Source organism: Ochotona curzoniae, unplaced genomic scaffold (assembly GCF_017591425.1).
Source record: "Ochotona curzoniae isolate NIBS_2020 unplaced genomic scaffold, NIBS_Ocur_1.0 contig_1, whole genome shotgun sequence".
NCBI classification, from domain to species: domain Eukaryota; kingdom Metazoa; phylum Chordata; class Mammalia; order Lagomorpha; family Ochotonidae; genus Ochotona; species Ochotona curzoniae.
Window position 1 is genome coordinate 27,425,841 of NW_024464918.1, and position 23,165 is coordinate 27,449,005.

The 23,165-nt window shown below is 47.3% G+C and overlaps 1 protein-coding gene across 2 annotated transcripts in view; it reads right to left on the reverse strand.

Moving 5' to 3' along the window:
* Positions 1-23,165, reverse strand: part of SIMC1 (SUMO interacting motifs containing 1) — a 45,010-nt gene that overhangs the window by 14,235 nt on the left and 7,610 nt on the right. The window contains exons 2-7 of one of the 2 annotated variants that reach the window (XM_040966205.1): positions 11,374-13,326; positions 10,495-10,727; positions 9,677-9,746; positions 7,874-8,028; positions 6,134-6,289; positions 4,272-4,400 (exon numbers count right to left, since the gene is read on the reverse strand). In XM_040966205.1, the coding sequence (XP_040822139.1) occupies positions 4,272-4,400; positions 6,134-6,289; positions 7,874-8,028; positions 9,677-9,746; positions 10,495-10,727; positions 11,374-13,326 (2,696 nt within the window). The remainder of the gene's footprint in view (positions 1-4,271; positions 4,401-6,133; positions 6,290-7,873; positions 8,029-9,676; positions 9,747-10,494; positions 10,728-11,373; positions 13,327-23,165) is intronic. The other variant, XM_040966279.1, reaches the window with a different exon arrangement.

The following is a 23,165-nucleotide window of genomic DNA, read 5'->3' on the forward strand; positions in this document are numbered from 1 at the left end:
CATACACAGTCATATGTCCATTATTGCGGACATGAACAATGGCAGAGTCCAGCATCCTATTGTCAAGATACGGAAAATAGTATCATTGTAAGTCCATCTTTGTCTGGAAGTAGAAATGCATACTACACTGCATCCTCACATCTGGATGTTAGTCTCCATTTCACAGCTACTGTACATCCCCTCAAATGAAAAGTCATAATACAAAATCAACAATAGAAAGAAAAATAGGAATTTACAATGCCATGAAGTTAAATGACATGTTACTACATATGACAGTCTCCACTACACAGCTACTGTACATCCCCTTAAAGGAAAAGCCACAAAACAAAGTCAACATCAGGGAGAAAAAAGAAATTACCAACACCATGAAGTTAAACAATATGCTATTAAATGACTAACGTGTAGCTGAAGAAATGAAAATCAAGAACCTTCTTGCAGAAAATGATGCTACTGAATGATCTATGAGTCACTGAAGAATTTAATCAGAACAAAGTGTTTTGAAGAGGTGAAACTAACAGAAAACAACAAAACCCATGCGATATAGTTTCCGCTGATTTTTGTTGGTAAAGTGTGTCACTTCTAGACAACAAATAGATGGGTTTTGTTTTTTAATCCAGTCTACTAATCTACGATGTTTGATTGAGCTTAAGCCATTTGCATTCAGGGTTAATATGTATGGGTGGTACTTTGGTCCTGTCATTTTAGCAATGGGTTGTTCATTGGTTTAGTCTTCTGTTGTCATTTTACTGGGATGTTCTTCCCATTTGCCTTTGGTTTTGGTGGGCGCTATTCCTCTTCTCTGTCAAGAGAGCATCATTAAGTATCCTTTGTAGGGCGGGTTTGGAAGAGGCAAATTTTAACTTTTCTTTATTGTGGAAGAATTTTATTTCATTTTCAAAGACAAAAGAAAGCTTTGCTGGATATGTTATCTTAGGCTGACAATTTTTTTATTTTAGAATCTGGAATATGTCACTCCATTCTCTTCTTACCTGTAGAGTTTCCTGTGAGAGGTCTCCTATGAGTTTAATTGGCATTCCTTTATATGTCAATTGATTTTTTTCATGTGCACATTTAAGGATCTTTTCCTTATGTTCACTTGAAGAGAGCTTGATGATCATGTGTCTTGGTGAAGATCGCTTTTGATCAAGCCTGTTGGGAGTTCTCTGCCCCTCCTGGATCTTGTTTCCCAATTCTTTCTCTAGATTAGGGAAATTTTCCTTTATTATTTCATTAAATATATTTGTAAAACCAGTTTTTCTTTCTGCACCTTCTGGGACTCCCATAACTCTTATATTTGGCCTCTTAATAGTGTCTTTCAATTCTTGAATACTTTTTTTGGCCTGATCCAGCTCTGCTTCCAGCTTCTTGTTTGTTTTCCCCTGATGACAGGAAATATCTTCCAATTGTGAGATTCTTACTTCTGCTTGCTTCATTCTATTTTGGAGACTCTCCACTGTACTTTTAATTTGTTCTACTGTGTTCTTAATTTCTGATAGATCAGCCTTGATTTGCTTTATTGCTGCTGTTGCTTGTGTAAAATATTCCTTAAATTCTTTGAACTCTTGTTCGTGCTTCTCATTGTTAATCAGAAGCTTTAAAATGAGTTTTCTGAATTTTGTGTTCCCCATTTTCTCAATGTCTTCCTCAGTGAACTCTGAGGTTGGCAGAGGGTTTTGCTCCTTTGCAGAGGAGTGTTCACTAATACTCATTGTGCCTTTGTCTCTTCTTTTGCTCTTGGTCATTGTACTTCTGGTTAGCAGAGTCCTCTCCTTGGGGCAGGTTTCTAAGCTGTGTCACCCACAGGTCTTGATTTTACTTATTGCAGTTGGTGCATGGCTCTTTGTTTTCAGTCACTTCTGCCACTCCTTCCAGAAGTTCCAGGTCTGGGTTCTTATGTTAGATTTCCACAAAAAACTCCTTAGCCCCAACTCCTGGCTCACCACTCTCCACCTCCTGTGATACTGCGCTGAGGCTGCACTGTTGCCTGTACAATCTTTCTCCCACTTCCGGTTGGAGCAGGTCGCAGGATTAGGGAGACACCAGGTGTCTCCCTAGACACTAGGTTGTTGATGGCGCTGATCTTGTCGGAACCTGTTGGATATTAGGTCTGGGTGCCACATGGACCTATTTTGACCTATATGATGCCATAGTCGGTATTATTTTCCTGTGGGACCAGTGCAATCCACGGAACTTAGTGAGTTCTTGTGAGCTCAGCACATGCACAGTTCACCATTGTCCCCTGCATTCCTAAAGCTTTTGCCACTGTGTACAAAATGGTGCCTGAAGTAGCACTGCTAGAGTTCTTGATCTGCTGGACGTCAGGTCTGAGGGCTACCCAGACTTGCCCCTGGTGGAACCCGTAGAGTGCCACGTCATTGCAGTTCACTGAGTCAGAAATGAGCTCACTCCCAGCTCAGCACACGCTCAGTCCTTTCCCTTGTCCTTACCTCCTTAAGCAAAATGGTGCCCAATTCGGTTCTAGGGGAGCTGACCGGGCTGTGAAATCCACCCTGTTCTCGCACTGCCCATCTGTGATCTGCTGCTCTGTCTCTGCTCCTGGTCAAATCAAACGGACCAGCAGGATGAGTAGTTCTTTGTCTGGGTTCACCTCCCAAGCTCCCAGTGAGTCCCTTCCCACCTGGTTGCTGGTGGAGTTCTGGCTGCTGGTGGAGTTCAGATGGCCATTAGCTGGATGCCGCTGGATTATCAGTCACTGCAGCAGCACACCGCTGTGTCCGCTGCTTTCCTGTGTCTGTCAGTCTCCAGGTACCCCTCTGCTGTTGTTCTGTCCTCTCCTGTTTCCTGGAATGTGTCCTCTCTGCTTCATCCTGATCAAATGTTTCTCTGTGTGTTTAAATGTGTCCTTACCCTATTCTGCCATCTTGATTCTCCCAAGAATCTACTTTTTTTTCCAGTAGTTCATAGGACCTTCTCCAGGACTGATCATATTATAGGCCACAAAACAAGCCTCAGCATATTAAAAAAAAAATCAAATTCATACCATGCATCTTCTCAGACCATCACGGAATGAAAGTGGAGATCAGAAAGTAGAAATACCCAGAAAACAGGCAAATGCTTGGAAACTGAACAACAGTGGAGTATAGAAGAAATCAAAGAGGAAATGAAAAAATTCCTGGAAACAAATGAAGGCAATCACACCACTTATCCAAACTTGGGGATCGCAGCCAATGCAGTGCTAAGAGGAACACTCATTGCAATCAGTTCTTTTGTTAATAAACTAGAAAGGCACCGGGCTAACTGGACATCTGAAGGATCTGGAAACACAGCCAAATAACCCCAAGATCAGCAGAAAAGAGACATACATATGTTCTCCCTGTAGAGTAATAATTCTATTCGAGACGTTGAAATACCTACCCCAAGATTACACAGGTAATTGTATTCCAAAGGAATCCAAATTTAAACCCAGGCTGGCTTCAAAGACAGTGCTGCGTTGCACCGGGGCAAGTGCCTGGCACAGCAGTGAAGGCACGGTTTAGGATGCTCATACTCCAGACTGTGGTGCTTCAAGCGGAAGCTGCTGCTCTGTTCCCACTTCTGCCTGCCTGCTAATGCGGTGAGGAGGAGATGGCTCAAACACGTGGGCCTCTGCTACCCCTGAGGGAGACCAGGATGGAGATGCCAGCTCCCGCCTTCTGCCTGGCCCAGCCTGGCTATTTCAGATGTTTGCAGGATGGATCACCAAATGGGAGATTATTTCTTTGTTTATATTTATTTTTAAAAGGCCGCCACAGCCAGGACTGGCCAAGCTGAAGCCTGGAGCCTGGAACTTCATCAGGCTCTCTTACCTGAATGCAAGGGCGCAAGGATCTGGGCTGCTGCTCTCTTAGCACTTTAACAGGGAGCTGGATCAGAAACGGGACAGCTGGGACGTGAACCAGTGCCTATATGGGCTGTCGGCATCGCAGGCTGTGGCTTAACCCATTACTTCACAACACTGGCCTCAACGGTTTTCCTTCTTGAGTCACCACTCCTTTTACTAGCATTGGACATGGCTCTTTCGTTAACCCACCAAGCTTTGAAGGGCCACATATACTTATCCACTTTCCCTCATTCCTCGATGCTTCCCACCCCAATCAGTGGTCCACATGGACACGCATCCATCTCAACCATGTAAGCATCATCAACAATTAACTAAATTTATGAAATAAAAAGTTCTGTTTCTACTAGGCAGGATAAACAGGAGAAAAATTAATTTAAAAAATATGACTTTTTTTTTTTTAATGAAGAAACAAAAAATACAACCAACTCACCTCTGACTTCTCTCTGGTATGTCCAGCACAAACCCAAACATCATCTCGGCGATTTTGTTGGAGCTGCAGGTGGGGGTCCTGTCCACCTCCACGGCGATGGACAGCATCCTCTGGAGCTGGCACACAATCCTGAGTCCAGAACAGGAGACAAATGAGCAGGAAGATCGGGGCTGCCAGGAGGTCCCCACCCGGGGATGCTGGGAACAGACTCCTGGAGGGGCAAGTCGGCAGGTCGGAGAACTACTCAAGCCTTCAGTGTGCTGTCACTGAGCAGTGTCACCTGCCGGAGTCCCTTCTGCCACATCATCCTAGCTGAACCTCCCACAACCTGGGGTTGAGCTGCAAGAGCAAGCTGCTTGTAAATTCTAAAAACACAGCCACACGATTTCAAAGATCTAGAGGATGTTTTAAGGCTAACCTAGTCAGGTTCCGGGAGTCACAAAAAATGATGTGAATATATTTGATACTGGGGAAAATACAGATTTGCCATACGATGTCCTCCTGTGGCTATTTCCTTGTAATGCAGTTGATTTTTACTGAGTTCAGTCTGAGCATCTGCCTTGGTGGCACCTGACCTTGTCTCCTATCAGACCTTACTGTGGGGAGACAGGCGGCCCGATGTGACCTGCTCAATCCCTCCCAAAGGCCTGTGCTGGCCTGACATTGGCCGTTCCCAACACACAGGATTCTTACGGAAGAGCGGGGTTTGTTTTCAGAAAGCCTGTAGCCACTGACACAACCTGGTGGCAACCAGGGGCTTGGGCGTCACATACTGGGTCTACAGTGAGCTGTCCAACTTTGACAAGTTACCGAACAGCTCTGAGTGCAAACCTTTTCCTCTAGGAAAGAGGATGATAACACTACCTGTCTCAGAAAGTTGTGAGTGACGTGTCTGCTCTGGGAGATACACACTCTCTGACAAGAAATGGTAGTGCCTATGAGTGCTGTTGATGAGATGATGATAAAACTGACTTTTGGAGAGCCCTGATTTCGACTAATATTTAGTTGCAATAGATTATGAAGGATGATTACTCATGAGATTAGCTTCCATTAAAGGAACAGCATTTGACTAGTTCCCTCTGGGGTCTGTATATATGATGCTTCTGGGATAACCCAAACTTGGGGTTTTTCCCAACGTGCCTAAACAAATGCTGCATTGTTCCCAAATACCCCCTTTGAGATGTAAGACCCGCCTCCCTGCATCAGTTAAAACCTGGAGGCCTTACATGAAAATCAGGTTGTCGTAAGTAGGTTATAATGAGGCACTCTGAACTTCGGCACAAAAGCTGTATTTGAAACATCAAGTGGCTTTTAAGGATAAGATTAACATGGGAATACTGACTTAAGAATGCAAGGGCAGCCCAAGCCTTCTGAATCTAGCATTTCTCAACAAATACACAAGTAAAAATTCCAAAAACATTTTCAACTGCATACAAGAAACATCTGGGCTCTTTCCAGGAAGCTGCAAGGAGCCACTGAGATTTACATCTATTTACATATGGAAACTAACACATGTTCTCCAACAGATGCTGTGCACATCTGTTGGAAACTGCAGAACCAGAGGCTGAGTGAGCACTCACAGTCCATTCCTCCTTCTCTGGGTCACAGACACCTGAAGCGACAAGGAGGCGCCACCCGCCAGGGCCTCTTGGGACCCACTGTGCTCTTAAGTGTCACTAGTCCTGTTCCCCTGGGGCTTTGTTCTACCTTTAGCAACAGAAACTTAGTCTTTACTTAAAACTAAGGCTTTAGGAAGTCTGCCTCTTGCTCCAAGAGCTTGCTACTTTTGGAGAAGTCCGGGGGTTGGAGCTGTTCTCTAAGCCCCAAGAGCCCCAGGAAGGACAATGCAGCAGCTGCCTTACAGCGGAGTGGTGTTCTTTGCCACCACGTCAGGCTGAGGAGAGGCCTGGCTGCTGCTGGCCTGGTGCTTTCCCGTCCAGGAAGAGGTTTGATTTCCACTTGGGGGCTGAGTTAGTCCATCTTGAGTTACTGCTTTGACCAGCCACTTGATAACATCCCTGCAGTAGAAAGAAAGAAAGAAAGAAGGTTTAAACTTCTTGCTGCACTTATGGGGCTCATGACTGGGTCCCAGGTTCCTAGGTTTCCCCAAAGACAATGAAGAGAGCCTACAAAAGCTAACAAAAACATCAAGGTCTTTCTTCTGAGTTACAACTGAAAGCGACTTCCAGGGTCCAAGAACAGCACCTGCAGGAGCTGCCCAGGGACACTCCTCAGCATGCGGCAGGCGGGACTGGCTGATGACAGGAGTCCTTGCTGGCTGTTACTGGCTGGGTTCTATGTGCTTCTGGATTCTCTAACACTACCCTTTCTAAACTTGCATAAAATTCCACAGTAGAGGAAAATATTTTTGGGCATGCAACCTAAACAGGAAAAGCTGACCAAAACACAATGAAACATGCTTGCTGCTTTTTTTTAAAATAATAAGAAGTTAAAATATTCAGCACCCTATATGGGCTGTTGAAAATTACTCTCAAAAATGTCAGAGTGAATGAAATGTAAACCTGTGTTTCAATGATGCTCTGAAAAATGGCATGTTGGTTCATGTTGATGGAGGTATATACTTCCAGGAGAAAAATTCCAGCCCAAGATTTCTACCCTAGGAATCATGTTTTGTTTTTCCCCATTGGTATAAGTATGTAACACTCCTATACTTGGACCTGGATTCTACAACAGGATAGAGCAGGGGCTGGCACCAAGCTCAGGAGGTAAGGCATCCCTGGTGCTGACACTTCATACGGGGATCAGTTTGAGTCCTGGCTGCTCCACTTCTGATCCAGCTCCCTGCTAACGGCCTGGGAAGGCAGCGGGAGATGCATCCAATCCTTGGGTCCCTGCACCCATGTCGGAGAGCCAGAAGGAGCTCCTGGTTTTTGGTTTCAGTCAGTCTTAGCCCTGGCTTTGCAGTCATATGGGGAGAGAACCGGTAGATGGAAGATCTCTCCCTGTGTCTTTGCTTTTCTCTCTGTATATCTGCCTTTCCAATAAAAATTTAAAAATCTTAAAAAAAAAAAAAAGAACAGGGCCAGGTGGCTAAAGTACCCACCTTGAACACGCCAGGATCCCAGGTGGGTGCTGGTTCTCACCCCAGCAGCCCCGCTTCCCATCCAGCTCCCTGCTTGTGGCCTGGGAAAGCAGTTGAGGACGGCCAAGTGCTTTGGGACCCTGCACCCCTGTGGGAGACCTGGAGGACGCTCCTGCTCCCGGCTTGGATTGGCTCAGCACCAGCCGTTGTGGCCACTTGGGGAGTGAATCATCGGATGGTGGATCTTCCTCTCCGTGTATCTGACTTTCCAACAAACTATGAAACATTTTATAGAGATTACAGCTTTCCCCTAGCTCCCCCAAGGCACTCTGGACAACACTGCCAACAGACCAAAGGCAGCCTGATGGCCTCCAGAGAATCCGTCTGAGCTACGGTGCTCACCACACTGTTGGGGTTGAAGGCTTTGGATTATCTTCAGTTTTAGTAGTTATCCTTCTGATGCTATCTAGAGGTTGGCTACCTGGTCCAGCTGATGTTATCACACCCACTGGCGGCCCCCACCCTGTGGCAGCCCAGGGCTCCGGTGGCTGGCTGTTACCTGACGTTGTGGGGCTGCTTGTCGCAGGACAGTACCGTGTTTGCAATGGACTGTTGCAGGTGCTGCCGCTGTCGCCTCAGGATCTGCTGGAAGTCGTCCTCTAGTGTCTGTACCACGTAACGCAAGAAGAGAACTCGCCCAGGCAGAGTCTGGCCCTGGGGGAGAGCCAATGACAAGTTACTTCTATGCTGCATGGCAGGAAGCATTGGGTTCTTAGTGATGTTCAATCCAAGCATGATATACCTACAAGGCAGACTCCTGGGGAAAAGCAGGTACCTGGCTACTTAGAAAAGAGGACAAAAGAGGCAACAATGCATCACAATGTTTGGTTTCTAGGGCTTAAAAATAATCTCTGTATTGAAAAGATCTGGGCATTTGCAGCCAGCTAGAATTTCCTAACAGTAAAGCTGCAGCTAAAGGTTAGCTAGGGATAGGAACGGGCAGCATCTCTCCCTCTCCATGAACCTGACAATGAACCTCGGGAGAACCTAAAACAGGGAGAGCAGGACACCGAGAGGAACTAATTCCGTACTAATTCTTCTCAGCTGTCAGGCTGAACAATATGCTGTGCATACCGGCGTTTGGGAGCTGATGTGTACTGCTGTGTAAGTAGGTCCGTTACTGGGCTTGGCGCAGTGGCCCAATGGCTAAAGTCCTTGCCTTGAACGCGCCAGGATCCCATATGGGCACCGGTTCCAATCGTGGAGGCCCTGCTTCCCATCCTGCTCCCTGCTTGTGGCCTAGGAAAGAGGTCGAGGACGGCCCAAAGCCTTGGAACACTGCACCCTCGTGGGAGACCTGGAAGAGGCTCCTGGCTCCTGGCTTTGGTTTGGCTCAGCTCTGGCTGTTGCGATCACTTGGGGAGTGAATCATTGGGCAGAAGATCTTGTTCTCTGTCTCTCCTCCTCTCTGGATATCTGAGTTTGCAATAATAAATAAATAAATAAATCTTAAAAAAAAAAAAAAGAAAAGTCTATGCTTACAAATGGAGACGCTGAGTATCTCAGCCTCAGAGGTCCCAGAGAGACCCACCCACAGACCATATCTGATTCCTGGTATTTACTGTACATTATGTTGTTGAGCCTGAAACCTTTGGCACTGACGTTTTGGCTCAGTGTGTTAAGCTGCCTCCTGCAATCCTGGCATGCCATGTGGGTACTGGTTTGAATCCTGCCTGTTCCATTTCGAATCCAGCTCCCTGCTAATGCACCTAGGAGAGCAGCGGCAGATGTCCCAGGTATCTGGGCTTCTGCTACTCACGTGGTAGATCCAGAAGATGCCCTTGGCTCTTGACCCCGGCCTGGCCCTCCCCTGGTCATTGTGGCCATTTGGAGAGTGGGCCAGGCAACAGAAGATCTCCCTCTCTTCTCTGTTTCTCCTCCTCTCTCTGTAACTCTGCCTTTCAAACAGGTAATGTATCTTTGAAAACAAAATTAAACTGTGGTGCTCTAAAGGGGGGATCTCTTTCCTCCTCGGCCACGGCTTCTTCCACATGTATTTCTAGTCTGACGCGTTCTGTGCAGTTTCCATTTTACACCTTCCAACTCTTCATTCAAACCTCGAGTCCCTTCCCTTCTTTTTATGGTCATGGATTTAGGACCTTCTCAATTCATTCCCTAGTACCTTTGGTGAGATCTCGAGCAAAAATACAAGGGAACCTACTGAACCTTGAATTATCAGGTAGTGTCTTTCATTTCAATGACTTTTTTGGTGGGCATGGAAAAGTGGCATACTCGCAACTTTTTTTTTTTCTTTTGTAGTTAAAATTGCCATCTACCAAAGATACACTTTCAGAGTTGGTACCTCTTCCTCCATGACATAGGTAAGCAGCTTCCAGTCCCACTCCACCGTCTTGGCATTCGCAGGATGCAGCCTGGAAGTCAAAGTCATCCGTTAGATACGTGCAGAATTTAGTGGAGGAATGATGGGATCGGGGAAGTGAGAGCAGGATGAGGCCTCCCCTTACCGTGCTGGGGCCCACCCCATGGCAATCTGTTGACAGAGGAGCCCTGTTGCTTTTGTTACCCATTATCCACTCCTCCCTCGGGAGCCATTCGTGTTCTGATTTTGTCTTGATGTCAAATCAGCTCCTCTATTCTTAGCCGACCAACGTTACCACTAACACCCCTGGTTAGAATATTTCGACTTGTTGATTTGCCTCTCAGTGAACAGGGACCGGCTCAAAGAGGGGTTCATATGCCGGGTTAGGCCGATGGAGTCCCACACGACTCCACAGCAGCAGGGTTCACTGTGACTGTCACAGACGTGCACTCTCCCACTGGGAGCGCCACAAAAGCTCGAGGCACAAGGCTACCACGTGGAGCCCCCAAAGAGAACCAAAAGTGCGAGTGAAGAATTGAACCCTGCCAGCTACTTTTGAATACTGAATCAATAACATTCTACTTCTAGTTTTTTTAATGACTGCAAACTGGTTCACCGCCAGTCTGGGTTGGGCTTCCTGTCACTGGTAATACAACTAACACTGATCCGTGAAGCCTCCCTCCCTGAGAGTTAGCTGAACAAAAGCTTAGGCAAAAGACACCGTGTCCCAAGTCCAAGTTTCCTAGAGTGTGTGTGTGTTTGTTTTCCCCAAGAGCCAGCGGTTAGGGCACATTGCATACTGTTGAATTTTCATGAGGAGCATGTAGGCCTCGTTGAGGACATCCCCGGTCTCAGAGCCACTGAGCAGGATTTTCTGGATGATGTGAGCCACAATTTCTCTGGGTGGATAGTGTTGGGGTGACACAAAATCCATCAAAAATTGCACAGTCCCCAGGGGAAAATTTTCTTCAATGGTGTTTGTCACCATCCTTAATCTTCGATGAGGGATGGGTTCTAATTTTTGCCCCTTGTTCTGTAGAAATAAAGAGAAAGACACCAGGGTGGGTTCTCGCAGAATGCAACAAGAGGTTCTGGAACAGGTTTAAGACAGCAAAGTTTTTTCATTCATTTCAAATGCCTTTTATAGTTTTTTTGAAAAGGCAGACAGAAAAGTTGTAATATGGAAAAAAAACACCTGAGGATATGAGAAGCATGTATAAAGTTAAAAAAATAAGAATTCAAAATTCTCCATATAATATGATTTTATCTGTGTTAAAATACAGCATAGAGAAGAAAATCCAAGGGTCAAGAAGTAGCCTAGACTTATTTTTGGGGTAAGGATGACAAGCAATTTAGTGTATCAGAGACTGATATACAATTTAAAATACAATTTGTTAGCAGAATAAACCTATATTTTTTCTTAAAGACAATGGCAAATCTAAAGTTGCCTTTTGTGCTCTCACCCTCCCTTCCACCCCAAACAGGGCTTGTACAGTGCCCGTTTCTAAGAGTAGGGCCAAAATGTGAACTCTGAGGTTGCTCTCCACTGAATGGAAACACAAGTACTTCATTTATACTCTGCCTGTCTTCTCACGCACAGCCTCCCGTCAGTCAGGCCAACCTTATCCTGGGCCCGCAGGAAAGATGTCTGCACGCTAGAGGCAGATACATCAGCTCACCTCTCTCGCGTCCTTGTCCGGTATTAGCGTCTGGAAGAAGAGGTGATGCACTGGCGGTCGTAAGAAGTACTTCAGTCTGTGTAGGCATGGTCTGTTGAACAACCCACCTTGAGGTGGTTGTGTATGCACCTGGGCAGCCCTGGGGCTGGCAGGCTCTGCCAGTGGCATTTCTTTTTTAGCTGGGGTTTCTGGGACGGAGAGCCAAGAAACTTTTTCTAAGGAATTGTCAGACTGTGGAGACGATGGGCTGGAGCAGCTCGGCGAGGACGGGGTGGAGATGTCCATAGCAGTGTCACGGCTCTGTACGTCGTCCTGCGGAGAGTCGGGCCTGCCTGGTGCGTCTGTAGGTGAGTATGCCATGTTTCCTGATGGGCAGGTCACGCTTCTAGGACTAGGTAGCCCATTTCCGAGTGGCGACGATACGCTTCCTATGGACTGGGGTACTTTTCTTGGGGATAGTGGCACGCTTCCCCGGGACTGCAGCACATCTCCTGGCGTTGCTGGCACGTCTCTTGGCGATTTCAGTTTATCTGGTGGTGATGGCCAGCCTCTTGGTGACTGTGGCACAGCTCTCGGTGACAGTGATACGTCTCTTGGTGATTTCAGATTATCTGGTAGCGATGACATGTCTCTCGGTGACTGTGACATGTCCCTGGGTGAGCGCAGCACATCTCCTGGCACTGCTGGCATGTCTCTTGGTGATTTCAGATTATCTGGTAGTGATGGCCAGCCTCTCGGTGACTGTGACATGTCCCTTGGTGAGCGCAGCACATCTCCTGGCATTGCCAGCATGCCTCTCGGTGACTGTGAAATGTCCCTGGGTGAGCGCAACACATCTCCTGGCATTGCTGGCATGCCTCTCGGCGACTGTGACATGTCTCTTGGTGAGCGCAGCACATCTCCTGGCATTGCCAGCATGCCTCTCGGTGACTGTGAAATGTCCCTGGGTGAGCGCAGCACATCTCCTGGCATTGCCGGCATGCCTCTCGGTGACTGTGACATGTCCCTTGGTGAGCGCAACACATCTCCTGGCAGTGCTGGCAATTCTTGTAGTGACTTTGGCACAGCTCCCGACGACTGTGGCAGGTGCTGAAGGTGTGTTACAACTTGTGGATATGAGAGGCGTTGATGTGGGCTTGGTATATTTTGAGGTGGACCCACTGAATTCTGAAGTTGGCTCAGTGAGTGTTGAGGATACCATAGTAAGTACCGAGGTGGGTCTGGCACATTCTGCGGACAGCCTGGCACATTCTGAGGGCATGGCACATCTTGAGGACATGGCACTTCTTGAGGTGGGGGAGGCAAAGCTTGCAGTTGGCACTGCGTGGTTTGTGATGGGCATGCCATGGCTTGCGGAGGGCATGAGGAGGCTCGTGGTGGACATGGTGAAGTCCTCAGGGGGCAGGGCAAGGCTCTCAGTGAGCACGGCAAAGCTTGTGGTGGGCAAGGCACATCTTGCTGTGGGTATGGCCAGGGTGGCCTCTGATTGCTGCTTCTGCCGCTACCACCATTACTGCTTACTGGGGAGACAGAGCTAACACCTGAGGAGTGCTGTAGACTTCCTGGGAAATTGAGGTTGCCTCTGAGTGTGGTTGAGCTACAGTTTGGCTCTGCGGGATAAACAAAGTCCTGACTGATAGGTGGTAGGGAAAGAGGACCTTCAAAGGTGTTGTCCTCAAACAGGTCCAAATCCACAGGTTCAGCGTTAATGATTCTCGGGGCTGCTGGCTGAGAACTTCTGTCCACGGGTCCTTCCACCACCTCTTTGTTGGAGAGGCTGGGACATGACTGAGCACTTGTGGGCTCCTTCTGGGAAGGAGCCACAGGTTCCAAAGTCAAGTCCAATGTGGTAAGAGGTGTGCTTTCTTCCTCGCTCCTTGTCAGGTCAATCACACAGACTCCACTGCGATCCTTGGCCCTCGGTCTGGTGTCTCTGGTTAGGTCAATGTAGTCCTGTTGAGGATTTGGAGAAGAGAATGACTGAGGAATCTCAGCTTTATCTAAGACTAAAGCCTTGGCTTTCAAGGACGAGCACTGCCTTACCTTTTCATCTCAGCAATACTTTCTAATCTCGTATAACATAGCCTTGGTTTATGTTCTTCGCTGCACATTTTGCCACTGTCTATACCTTCTGAGAGGATCTGCACGTTACAGGTACTCACTGTTGTGAAGGGCAGTGGTAAAAGCTCTTCCAGTCCACGGAGGACAGGAGACCAGGCGATCTAAATGACAAGGAACTACGTAATCTTTGGAAAAGCAAAGAATAACCCATAACAGAAACAAAACAAGAAGGAAAACCTATGTGCTAAGGACATGTGAGGCACTTTCACCAGACATCTGTAGTTTTCACAACGATGCTGTAAGGAAAGTGTTGTCATCTCCATTACACAGATGGGAACCTAGAGTTCATAGGGGTGAAGTTATTTGCCTAGGGATGATATAGCTAAGCAGATCAGACAGATATCCAAACGCAGTTCTGTCTCCTTCCCCTGTTAGGCCTGGAAATACATAACTTCATTCAATATGTAATCGTAAAGACAGCTATGGAATAAAATAAAATCAATAGCGTAAGTCTGAGTCCTAGGTAGATGAATCGATGTAAACATTCTAGTTTCACTCCCTTTCTTTGGTGAGCTGATCACACAGCTTGATGACACCATCCAAATGTGACTTGCAGGACACCAAAAAACACAGGTGTCCTCCTCACTTGGTTGGGTGTCATTGCTATTAGTAGGTCAGGGTGCTAGACTTGGCAAAAACTACTGCTGCAATTACAGACATTTCTTTCTTTTCTTCTTCCTAAAAAAAAAAAAATGTATTTATTTACTTGAGAGAGAGAGATTTATTTACTTGTTTACCCCTCAGATGGCTGCAACAGCGAGGGCTGGGCCAGGCTAAAACCAGGACCCTTTCCTTTGGGTCTCCCTAGTGGGTGTCAGGGGTCTAAGAACTTGGGTCACCTTTTGCCACTCTTTGAAGGCCACTAGCAGGGAGCTGGTCAGAAGCAGAGCAGCTGGGACTCAAACCAGTGCCCATATGGGATGCTGGTGTTGTAAGTGCCAATCTAATCAGCTACGCTACAACACTGGCCCCTGTTTCTCTTAATATGAGTAGGATCTTCAGAGAGTTTATGGAAAATGCACATTATGGGAAAAACTGGAAGGATTTCAAAAATTTAATACCAAAAATAAATTTACCCTTTAATTTCATGTTCTATGAAAAATTTCAAGTACTCATGTAGATACAATATGGTCCCTACAATCAACAGCACAGGAGGGCCCAGCTCTGTGACATACTAAAGCTGCTGCCTGCAACACCAGTACCTTTATGGGCACTGGTTCATGTTCCAGCTGCCCCATTTCTGATCCAGCTTCCTCCTAGTAGCCTTTGGAAAGCAGCTGAAGATGGCCCAAGTGTTTGGGCCCCTGGCACCCACATGGGAGGCCCAGATAGAGCTCCTGGACCCTGGCTTTGGCCAAGCCCTGCACTGGCTGTTTCAACCATCCGAGAGAGCAAACTGTTTCTCTGTCTATGCCTCTCTCTAGGTTCGACTCTCAAATAAAGTAAAATGAGCAATTGGCATGGGCTGCATTCTGAAACAGGAGCTGCTTGGAGAACCGCGAGGCCTCATGCCTAGAGAGCAGAGCGCACAGCATCGGTGCTCTTAACAGTCAGCTGAAATGAACACACAAACAGCTCAAAGGCAACTCAAAGTCTCAACACAACTGCTCTCACAATGCGACGTTATCACGACTCTCCATCTAAATCCCACCAGCAGTGTCTCATAAGTGACAGGATAGAGGCGGTAAGCCATAGCATGGCTTGGAAGGCCTTTCATCGTAAGGTTGGTACTTCTAACCTCTCCTGGTGCTCTTCCTTCTTACACGAATTAGTGCTCCTTCTGGGTACCGTACAATGACTTCATACACCCTTTCTGTTAGCTGGAATAGCTATAACCCTGGATTACGTAGACATTTCTCAGTTTTCAAGACTCTCAGTAGATAGGAATACATATAAAATTCTCCTGGATTGGGGCCAGTGTGGTGGTGCTGGTTTGAGTTCCAGCTGCTCTGCTTCTGACCCACCTTCCAGCTGATGTGCGTGGGAAAGCAACAGAGGATGGCACAAGGCCTTGGGTGCCTGTATCCATGTGGATGATATAGACGAGGTTCTAGGCTTTCACCTGGCTCGGTTCTGCTTACTGTGGCCATTTGGGGAGTGAACCAGCTCATGAATGGAAGATTCTCTCTTTTCCTCTATACACACACACACACATATATATACACAACTCTGCTTTTCAAATAAAAAAAATCAATTAGGGCCTGGCGGCATGGCCTAGTGGCTAAAGTCCTTGCCTTGAACGTGCCGGGATCCTACATGGGTGCTGGTTCTAATCCCAGCAGTTCCACTTCCCATCCAGCTCCCTGCTTGGGAAAAGCAGGGAAAGCAGTCGAGGACGGCCCAAAGCCTTGGGACCCTGCACCAGCGTGGGAGACCAGGAGGAGGCTCCTGGCTCCTGGCTCTGGATCGGCTCAGTACCGGCTGTTGTGGTCACGTAGGTAGTAAATCACTGGATGGAAGATCTTCCTCTGTTTTTTTCCTCCTCTCTTTATATCTGACTTTGTAATAAAAATGAAAATAAATCTTAAAAATTAGGCATTTTTCCACTCTTTTGCCAGGCACATTACCAGCAACCTGAGCACGAAGTGGAGCAGCCGGGACATGACTGATACCCACGTGGGATATTGGCACTGTGGATGGTAGCTTAACTTGCTATGTGACAACACTGGCCCCACTAAATTATTTTTTCTCTTAGATTTCTGTTTCTACTTCTGTTGAAACTTTTTTTTTATTTAGTCACCGATGTTTCATTTTCTTTATCTTGTTGAACATATTTGTCTTCCTTGTTTATTGTAGATACTGATATCTTTTTATTTTTATTGGAAAGTCAGATATACAGAGAGGGGAAGAGACAGAAGGATCTTCCTTCTGCTGGTTTGCCCCCTAAGTGGCTGCAATAGTCAGAGATGAGCTGATCTCATCTGAAGCCAGGAGCTTCCTCCGGGTCTCCCATGCGGGTGCAGAGTCCCAAGGCATTGGGCCGTCCTCGACTGCTTTTCCAGGCCACAAGCAGGGAACAGGATGGGAAGCAGGACCATCAGGACTAGAACTGGTTCCCATATGGGATCCTGGCGAGTGTAAGGTGAGGACTTTAGCCACTAGGTTATCACGACGCTGAGTCCAAGAGACAGATTCTTATATCTGCTAGTTCACTCCCTAAATTGCCAGACTGAGTGGAGTTAGGCTAGGATGAAGCCAGGAGCTGAGAATTGCTTCAGATCTCCTCCATGGGTGCCAAGGGCCCAAATACTTGGACCATCCTTTGCTGCTTTGCCAGGTGCCACAGTATGTGAATCAAGCCAGTCGCCACAGGGCATGCCAGAGCTGGTACACCGCCATGTTGATCCCCCAGCTAAAGATTTTTTGTTCAATATTTCTTGTTGCGTTTTTGTTTGTTTGTTTGTTCGACCTGTGCAGGCCACTTGGCTCCCTTGGGGGAGGGGCAGGCCTTCAGGCCCCCCCTGCTCGGAGGCTTTCCAAAGCAGTTTAGGAATTACATCTGAGGGACTCCCAATAACAAGTCAATGGAATGCGTATGTATGTAGGGGACTGCCAGCAAACTGGTTTGGAGGGGAAAACAAGAGTGGGAGAAGTGGGTCTGATAGCAGATTCTGTGGGGGCAATGTGGGCACCCCTGTGGAACCGCAATCTCCACTGGCTTGCCCCAGAACTGGCTTTATCTCCTTTTCTGGTTTATTGCTTCCCTCAGACCTCTGGGACACTGTGAACAGGAGCGGTAGGCGCAGGCAGCATTGTCTTCTTGCAGGCTCTAGCAGGAAGACAAACTTCTACTGCAATGATGCTGTCTCTACTTTCTTCTGAAGTTTTTTTTTTTAATAGACTGAGGAAATTCCTTTCTATTCCTAGTGCATTGAGAAGTTTTAGCGTTACTAGGTATTGAATTTTACCAAACGTGGTTTCTGCATCAAGCAATACCCGTGTGTTTTTTCTTCTTAGGGCTGGTTATACGATGGATTACACTGGTTTGACTTTCAAATATTGAGCCAGAGTGTCTTTCCATTTGATTATAGGATTTTCATATATTGGGAGTTTGATTTTTATCTCATTTTGCTGAAGATTTCTCTTTGCAATTTCTAAAATGTGCCTTCATCTTATTTGAAAGGCAGAGAGAGAAGGAGAAAAAGAGACTGAATCATTCTATGTGCTAGCTTACTAGGGAGCTGGGAAAGGAGCCCAGAATTCAACACAGGTCTCCCACATGGGCGGCAGGGACCGAAGCACGTGAGCCATCAGCTGCTGCTCCCCAGGGTGAGCGCTGGCAGGAAGATGGACTGGAAACAGAAGAACGGGGACCTGAACCAGAAAGTCTACACGGAGTGTGGCAGCCCATGACCTGCCCCTGAGAAACACTTTTTTCCCCCCTGTATAAGAGGATATTATTCCAGGGCTATCCATTTTGTACTGTCTTTTTCTGGTGTTGCTCATAAAAATAGAATGGGAACTGCTTTTTTTTTTTTTTTTCAGTTTTCTGGAAAAAGTGAAACACGAGGCAACTCCCTTAATGTGTATGCTAGTACACTTCCTTCGAAGGAAGTGAAACATTTCCTTTAAAATCAGGAGCACAAGGAAGATGCACTCTATCACGAACATGATGCAGGCATTGCTATGCAGCGCGGAAAAGGAAAAAAGAGGTTTAAAAGGAAAAGGATTAGAAAGCATACAATGGTTCCTCACTGAAAATTATGTACAATTAGACTTTGCTATTGAGATGAGATGGGGAAAATCAGTTGGGGGTGAAAATTGGTGTGTGTGGGGGAATCCCAGACTCTACAGAATTGTACCATAAAATTCAAAATTTCAAATAAAAAATGAAAAAAAATTTATGTATATTTAAAAAAATCTACACAAGGCATGGTGCAGCAGCCTAGCGGCTAAAGTTCTCACCTTGCATGTACCCGGGATCTCATATGGACACCTGTTCTAATCCCGGCAGCCCCCCTTCCCATCCAGCTCCCTGCCTGTGGCCTGGGAAGGCGGTCGAGGACGGCCCAAAGCCTTGGAATCCTGCACCTGCGTGGGAGACCTGGAGAAGGTTTTGGGCTCCTGCCTTTGGATCAGCACAGCTCCAGACACTGGCCACCTGGGGAGTGAACCATTGGACCGAAGCTCTTCCTCTCTGTAGTCTGATTTTCCGATAAAAACAAAATAAATCTTAAATTATATATATATATATATGGATTTAAAAAAATCTACACAGAAACAGAAACGTTCAAAATCACAACTTAAGAAAAATCCAACAATATCATCATTATGTTTCGTTCCCACAATGTATAACCGTAGGGGAAGCATTCGCATTAAATCCTGTGGGAATCATTTCTAGGGGAAAATTCAAAGCTGCAACATAAATAGCATTGTATGCACACCCAGTTGGCCCTCTGTACCCATGGATTCCACAGCTGTGGATCAGTCACCCTTGAGTCACAAATACTTGGGGAAAGGTGCCTGCACTGAGCGCCTGCAGGCTTTTCATTCCTTGTTATTATTTTCTACCTGATATAGTACAGACTTAACATTGTATTGTGTGTTTTAAATCATCTAGAGATGATTTAAAATATTCAAAAGGTTGGGTGGAGGTTATATGGAAACATTACATCTGATTCTTTTACAGTTTTATTTTAAGCTTAAATCTCTCACCTGTGTGCAGGGAGCCAAGCACTTGGGCTGCTTTTCCAGGCACATCAGTAAGGAGACAGACTGGAAGCGGAACAGCTGGCACTCAAACCTGCATGTTCCAGGTGGTAGCCTAACCTGTTATGCCACAGCGCTGGCCCCACAGCATTTCAAAGAAGACGGGGCATGCACATATTTTGGTATTAAAGGGCAAGGAAGGTCTGGAATCAAATCCTCCTTGCACACTGAGGGATGGCTGCATGTAAAGGCATACAGGTGTACAGTCAAGCAACACATAATGATGTTCCTCTCAACAATGGACTGTGTGTGCAGCAGTACTTCCTGCAAGAGTGTAACGGAGCTGAAAAAGCCCTGTCCCTTCGTGATGTCACAGCCACCTTCATGCCCCAGTGTAACATGTAAGCAGTGTGTACGGTGATGGTGTAAAGCCTGCTGTACTGCCAGTTTTATAGAGGTACAGCCTGCACAGTTATGTTACAATAAGGCCTGAGAACAACCATATTGCCTTAGTATTCACTACGCTATAATTTAAACAATTCACTTAGAGTACAGGCATACTTCAGAGATGTCAGGCTACTTCAATAACACAAGAAGCGAATCACACAAGTTTTTTCGGCTCCCCTATGCATAAAACATTTTGTTTATACTTTTATGGCATTCTATTAAGTATGCAATAGTATGTCTAAAACTTTACATGCCTATTATTGAATAGCCTGATTGTTAACTTCCCTGTTAAGATGAATGTGAGAACTCAGGGTAGGGGCAGTCCAGGCTAGGCTAGTTTACAACACTCTCTGGCAGGTGCAAGAGTCAGGAAGGGGAGCAGGTTGGCAGGTAATACCCACTGGCTCACATTAGGGCTGCGACTGGGAGCTGACTGGGCTGGGCTAGGCTGCAGCTCCCCCAGCATGAGCTGGAACTGGGCCAGGACAGGTGGAGACAGGCTGCAGCACCCGCCAGCAAATGCCAAGGTGAGACAGGCCATGCCAGACTGGGCTGCAGCATCCAAGAGCGCACGCAAGGGATGTGGTGGCTCCCCTGCTGGGCCACTGCTCCCACTAGTGAGCATGAGAACTGGGATTGGGGGAGGATGAGGCTGGGCAGGATTGAAACACCCATTGGCTTGCATGTGAGCTGGGTTTCGGGGAGGGCCGGCGCCAGGCCAGGCTACCGCATCCACTCGTGCATGCAAGGGCCAGGATGAGCGCCGACTGCGCGGGGCCTTGATGCAGCATCTGCTAGCAAGTGCCAGGACAGGGTTGCAAAACGTCTCAGACTGGACTGCAGTACTCCCTGGAAAGTGCAAGATCCAGTATGGGGACTGGGCTTAGTAGGGGCAACTGTGGGCACTCCACTGCTGGCAACACTGGTTAGCATAAGTGTGGACTGGTTTGCGGCGTGGAGTGGGCTGAGCTAAGCTGCAACACCCATAGGTGTATGTGAGAGCACCACTGGTATGTGGCACAGACCAGACTCGTCTGCAGCACCTGGTATGCACAGGCACCGGGGCTGGGGGCGGGCCTGGTGGGGGTCACTGGGAGTCATCCCAAGAAGGTGGCAGCTCCTGTTGGTGTGCGCAAGAGCCAGGTCCGTGGCATGCTGGTTGGGCCACAGCACCAATCAATTTGTATGGGACATGGAGCCGGGGATGGAACTGACCAGGCAACCACAATCACCAGTGTGTGCACAGGCTGATGTAGGTGATGGGCTGAACCAAACCTTGTGCTGGCTGGCAAGTACAAAAGTCAGCTCTTGGGTCTCCCCAAGTGAGATTTCTTGGGGGATTCCCCAACTAGACCACTGGCTTAGAAAGTCCAGCCACAGGGAGAATCAAGATTTGTGGATCACCCTAGGCATGCATGTATCAGGACTGGGCTTTGTTTACTGCCCAGGTGCATAAGGGATACATGATGGCCAGTTTATTTGGGCCTGCAGAGGATGCTGAGTGCTATATAAGATGGAGAGTAGGACAGATTGTATAACTCTCCTGGCTGAGCTTCGGCAGCAAGTATCTGGGTGAGTGGATGCACAGGGGAGGACTCTGTCAGCCAATGGACTTTGGAAGGGTTTTCTCAACCTTGGAGCAACGAAACCAGCAGAATCTCAGACTATCAAAACCACTCAAGCACCAGCCTCGGAGCATTCTCCACACTGGGGTTTCTAAGACGACATCAAGTGGACGACCCCATTCCTGGGCACTGATGTGGGTTGGTATCTGGCAAACACCTCCCTCCCACTTCCTGTTCCCTTCCCACTACCACCCCCGATACAGGAGAAAAGGGAAGAACAGGGAAATTGGAAGCATTTATCTCACCCAAATTCCTCCTTACCTCGATCCTCCCTACCCTACTTGGTGGTCCTCCATGGGCCTGCTTAAAAATAGTTGCTGAACGTTGGAGTGGCTGCAGCTCTTTCCTTTAAATTTTTTCATTTTAAAGATATATTTTTATTTAAAAGGCAGAGTTGGGCCCGGCACGGTGGCCTAGTGGCTAAAGTTCTCGCCTTGAAAGCACCGGGATCCCCTATGAGCGCTGATTCTAATCCTGGCAACTCCACTTCCCATCCAGCTCCCTGCTTGTGGCCTGGGAAAGCAGTCGAGGACGGCCCAAAGCCTTGGGACCCTGCACCTGCGTGGGAGACCTGGAAGAGGTTCCTGGCTCCAGGCTTCGGATTGGCACAGCACTGGCTGTTGCGATCACTTGGGGAGTGAATCATTGGATGGAAGATCTTCTCTGTCTCTCCTCCTCTCTTTATATCTGACTTTGCAATAAAAATAAATAAAATCTTAAAAATAAAATCCGCTGGTTCCCTCCCTCAATTGCTACTTCGGCCAAAAGTGAGCTGATCTGAAGCCAGGAGCCAGGAGTTTTCCTTTGCCTTTCCCACACGGGTGCAGGGGCCAAGGATGTTATTCACACGTCTGCTGCTTTCCCAGGTGATAAGCTGGGAGCTGGATCGGAAGTAGAACATCCAGGACTTGAACATGTGCCCATATTGGATGCTGGCGCCACAAGGGGAAGCTTAGCCTACTAAGCCACGCTGCTGGTCCTGGCTGTGGCTATTTCTAAAGAAAACAATGAAGTTTGTGACATCTGCTGACTTCTCCTTTAATGAAATCCTTCCAACAGAAGCATTATTCCCTCAGCATAACTTCTTTTACAATGAGCATCAATCTTCTCAAATCCTGCTATGGTCTTACCAACTTCATGTAATATTCTTCTTAAAATTAGTGTGGACCTTCAGCCTTTCAGAATTTCATTTATTTCCATTTTATTTGCAAGGCAGGGACAGGTGAGCAGAAACCTTCTATTTTCTGATCCGCTCCTCAAATGCCTGCATAAGCTCTAGCTGGGCCAGGCAGGAGCCAAGAGCATGGATCTTGGCCTGGATGTCTCTCTGGGTGGCGCAGACCGAAGCCCTCATCTGTGGTCTCCCAGGATGAGCCTCAGCAGATGCTGGACTGAAAGTGGAGCAACCCCAGGACTAGGCACCCTGACATTGGGCTGCGGGTGTCCAAAGTGGTGACAACTTAAGAGTTATGCCAAACATTTGCCCTGTAGGTAACAATATTCTTTGTTGTCATTTCAAAAACGTTCATAAAATCTTTACCAGGAGTGGCAGCTGAGGGCCAGACAGGTCACACCAGTCACTTTTTTTTTTTAAAGACTTATTTATTTTTTTATTACAAAGGCAGACATATAGAGAGGAGAGACAGAGAGGAAGATCTTCCATTTGATGATTCACTCCCCAAGTAAGCGCAACGGCCGATTCTATGCCGATCAGAAGCCAGGAACCAGGAACTTCTTCCAGGTCTCCCACACGGGTGCAGGGTACCAAGGCTTTGAGCCGTCCTCAACTGCTTTCCCGGACCACAAGCAGAAAGCTGGATGGGAAGTGGAGCTGCCGGGATTAGAACTGGGGCCCATATGGGTTCCCGGCGCGTTCAAAGTGAGGACTTTAGTCGCTAGGCCACGCCACCGGGCCCCAAAGTTACTTCTTGATCCATGGGTTTCAAAATG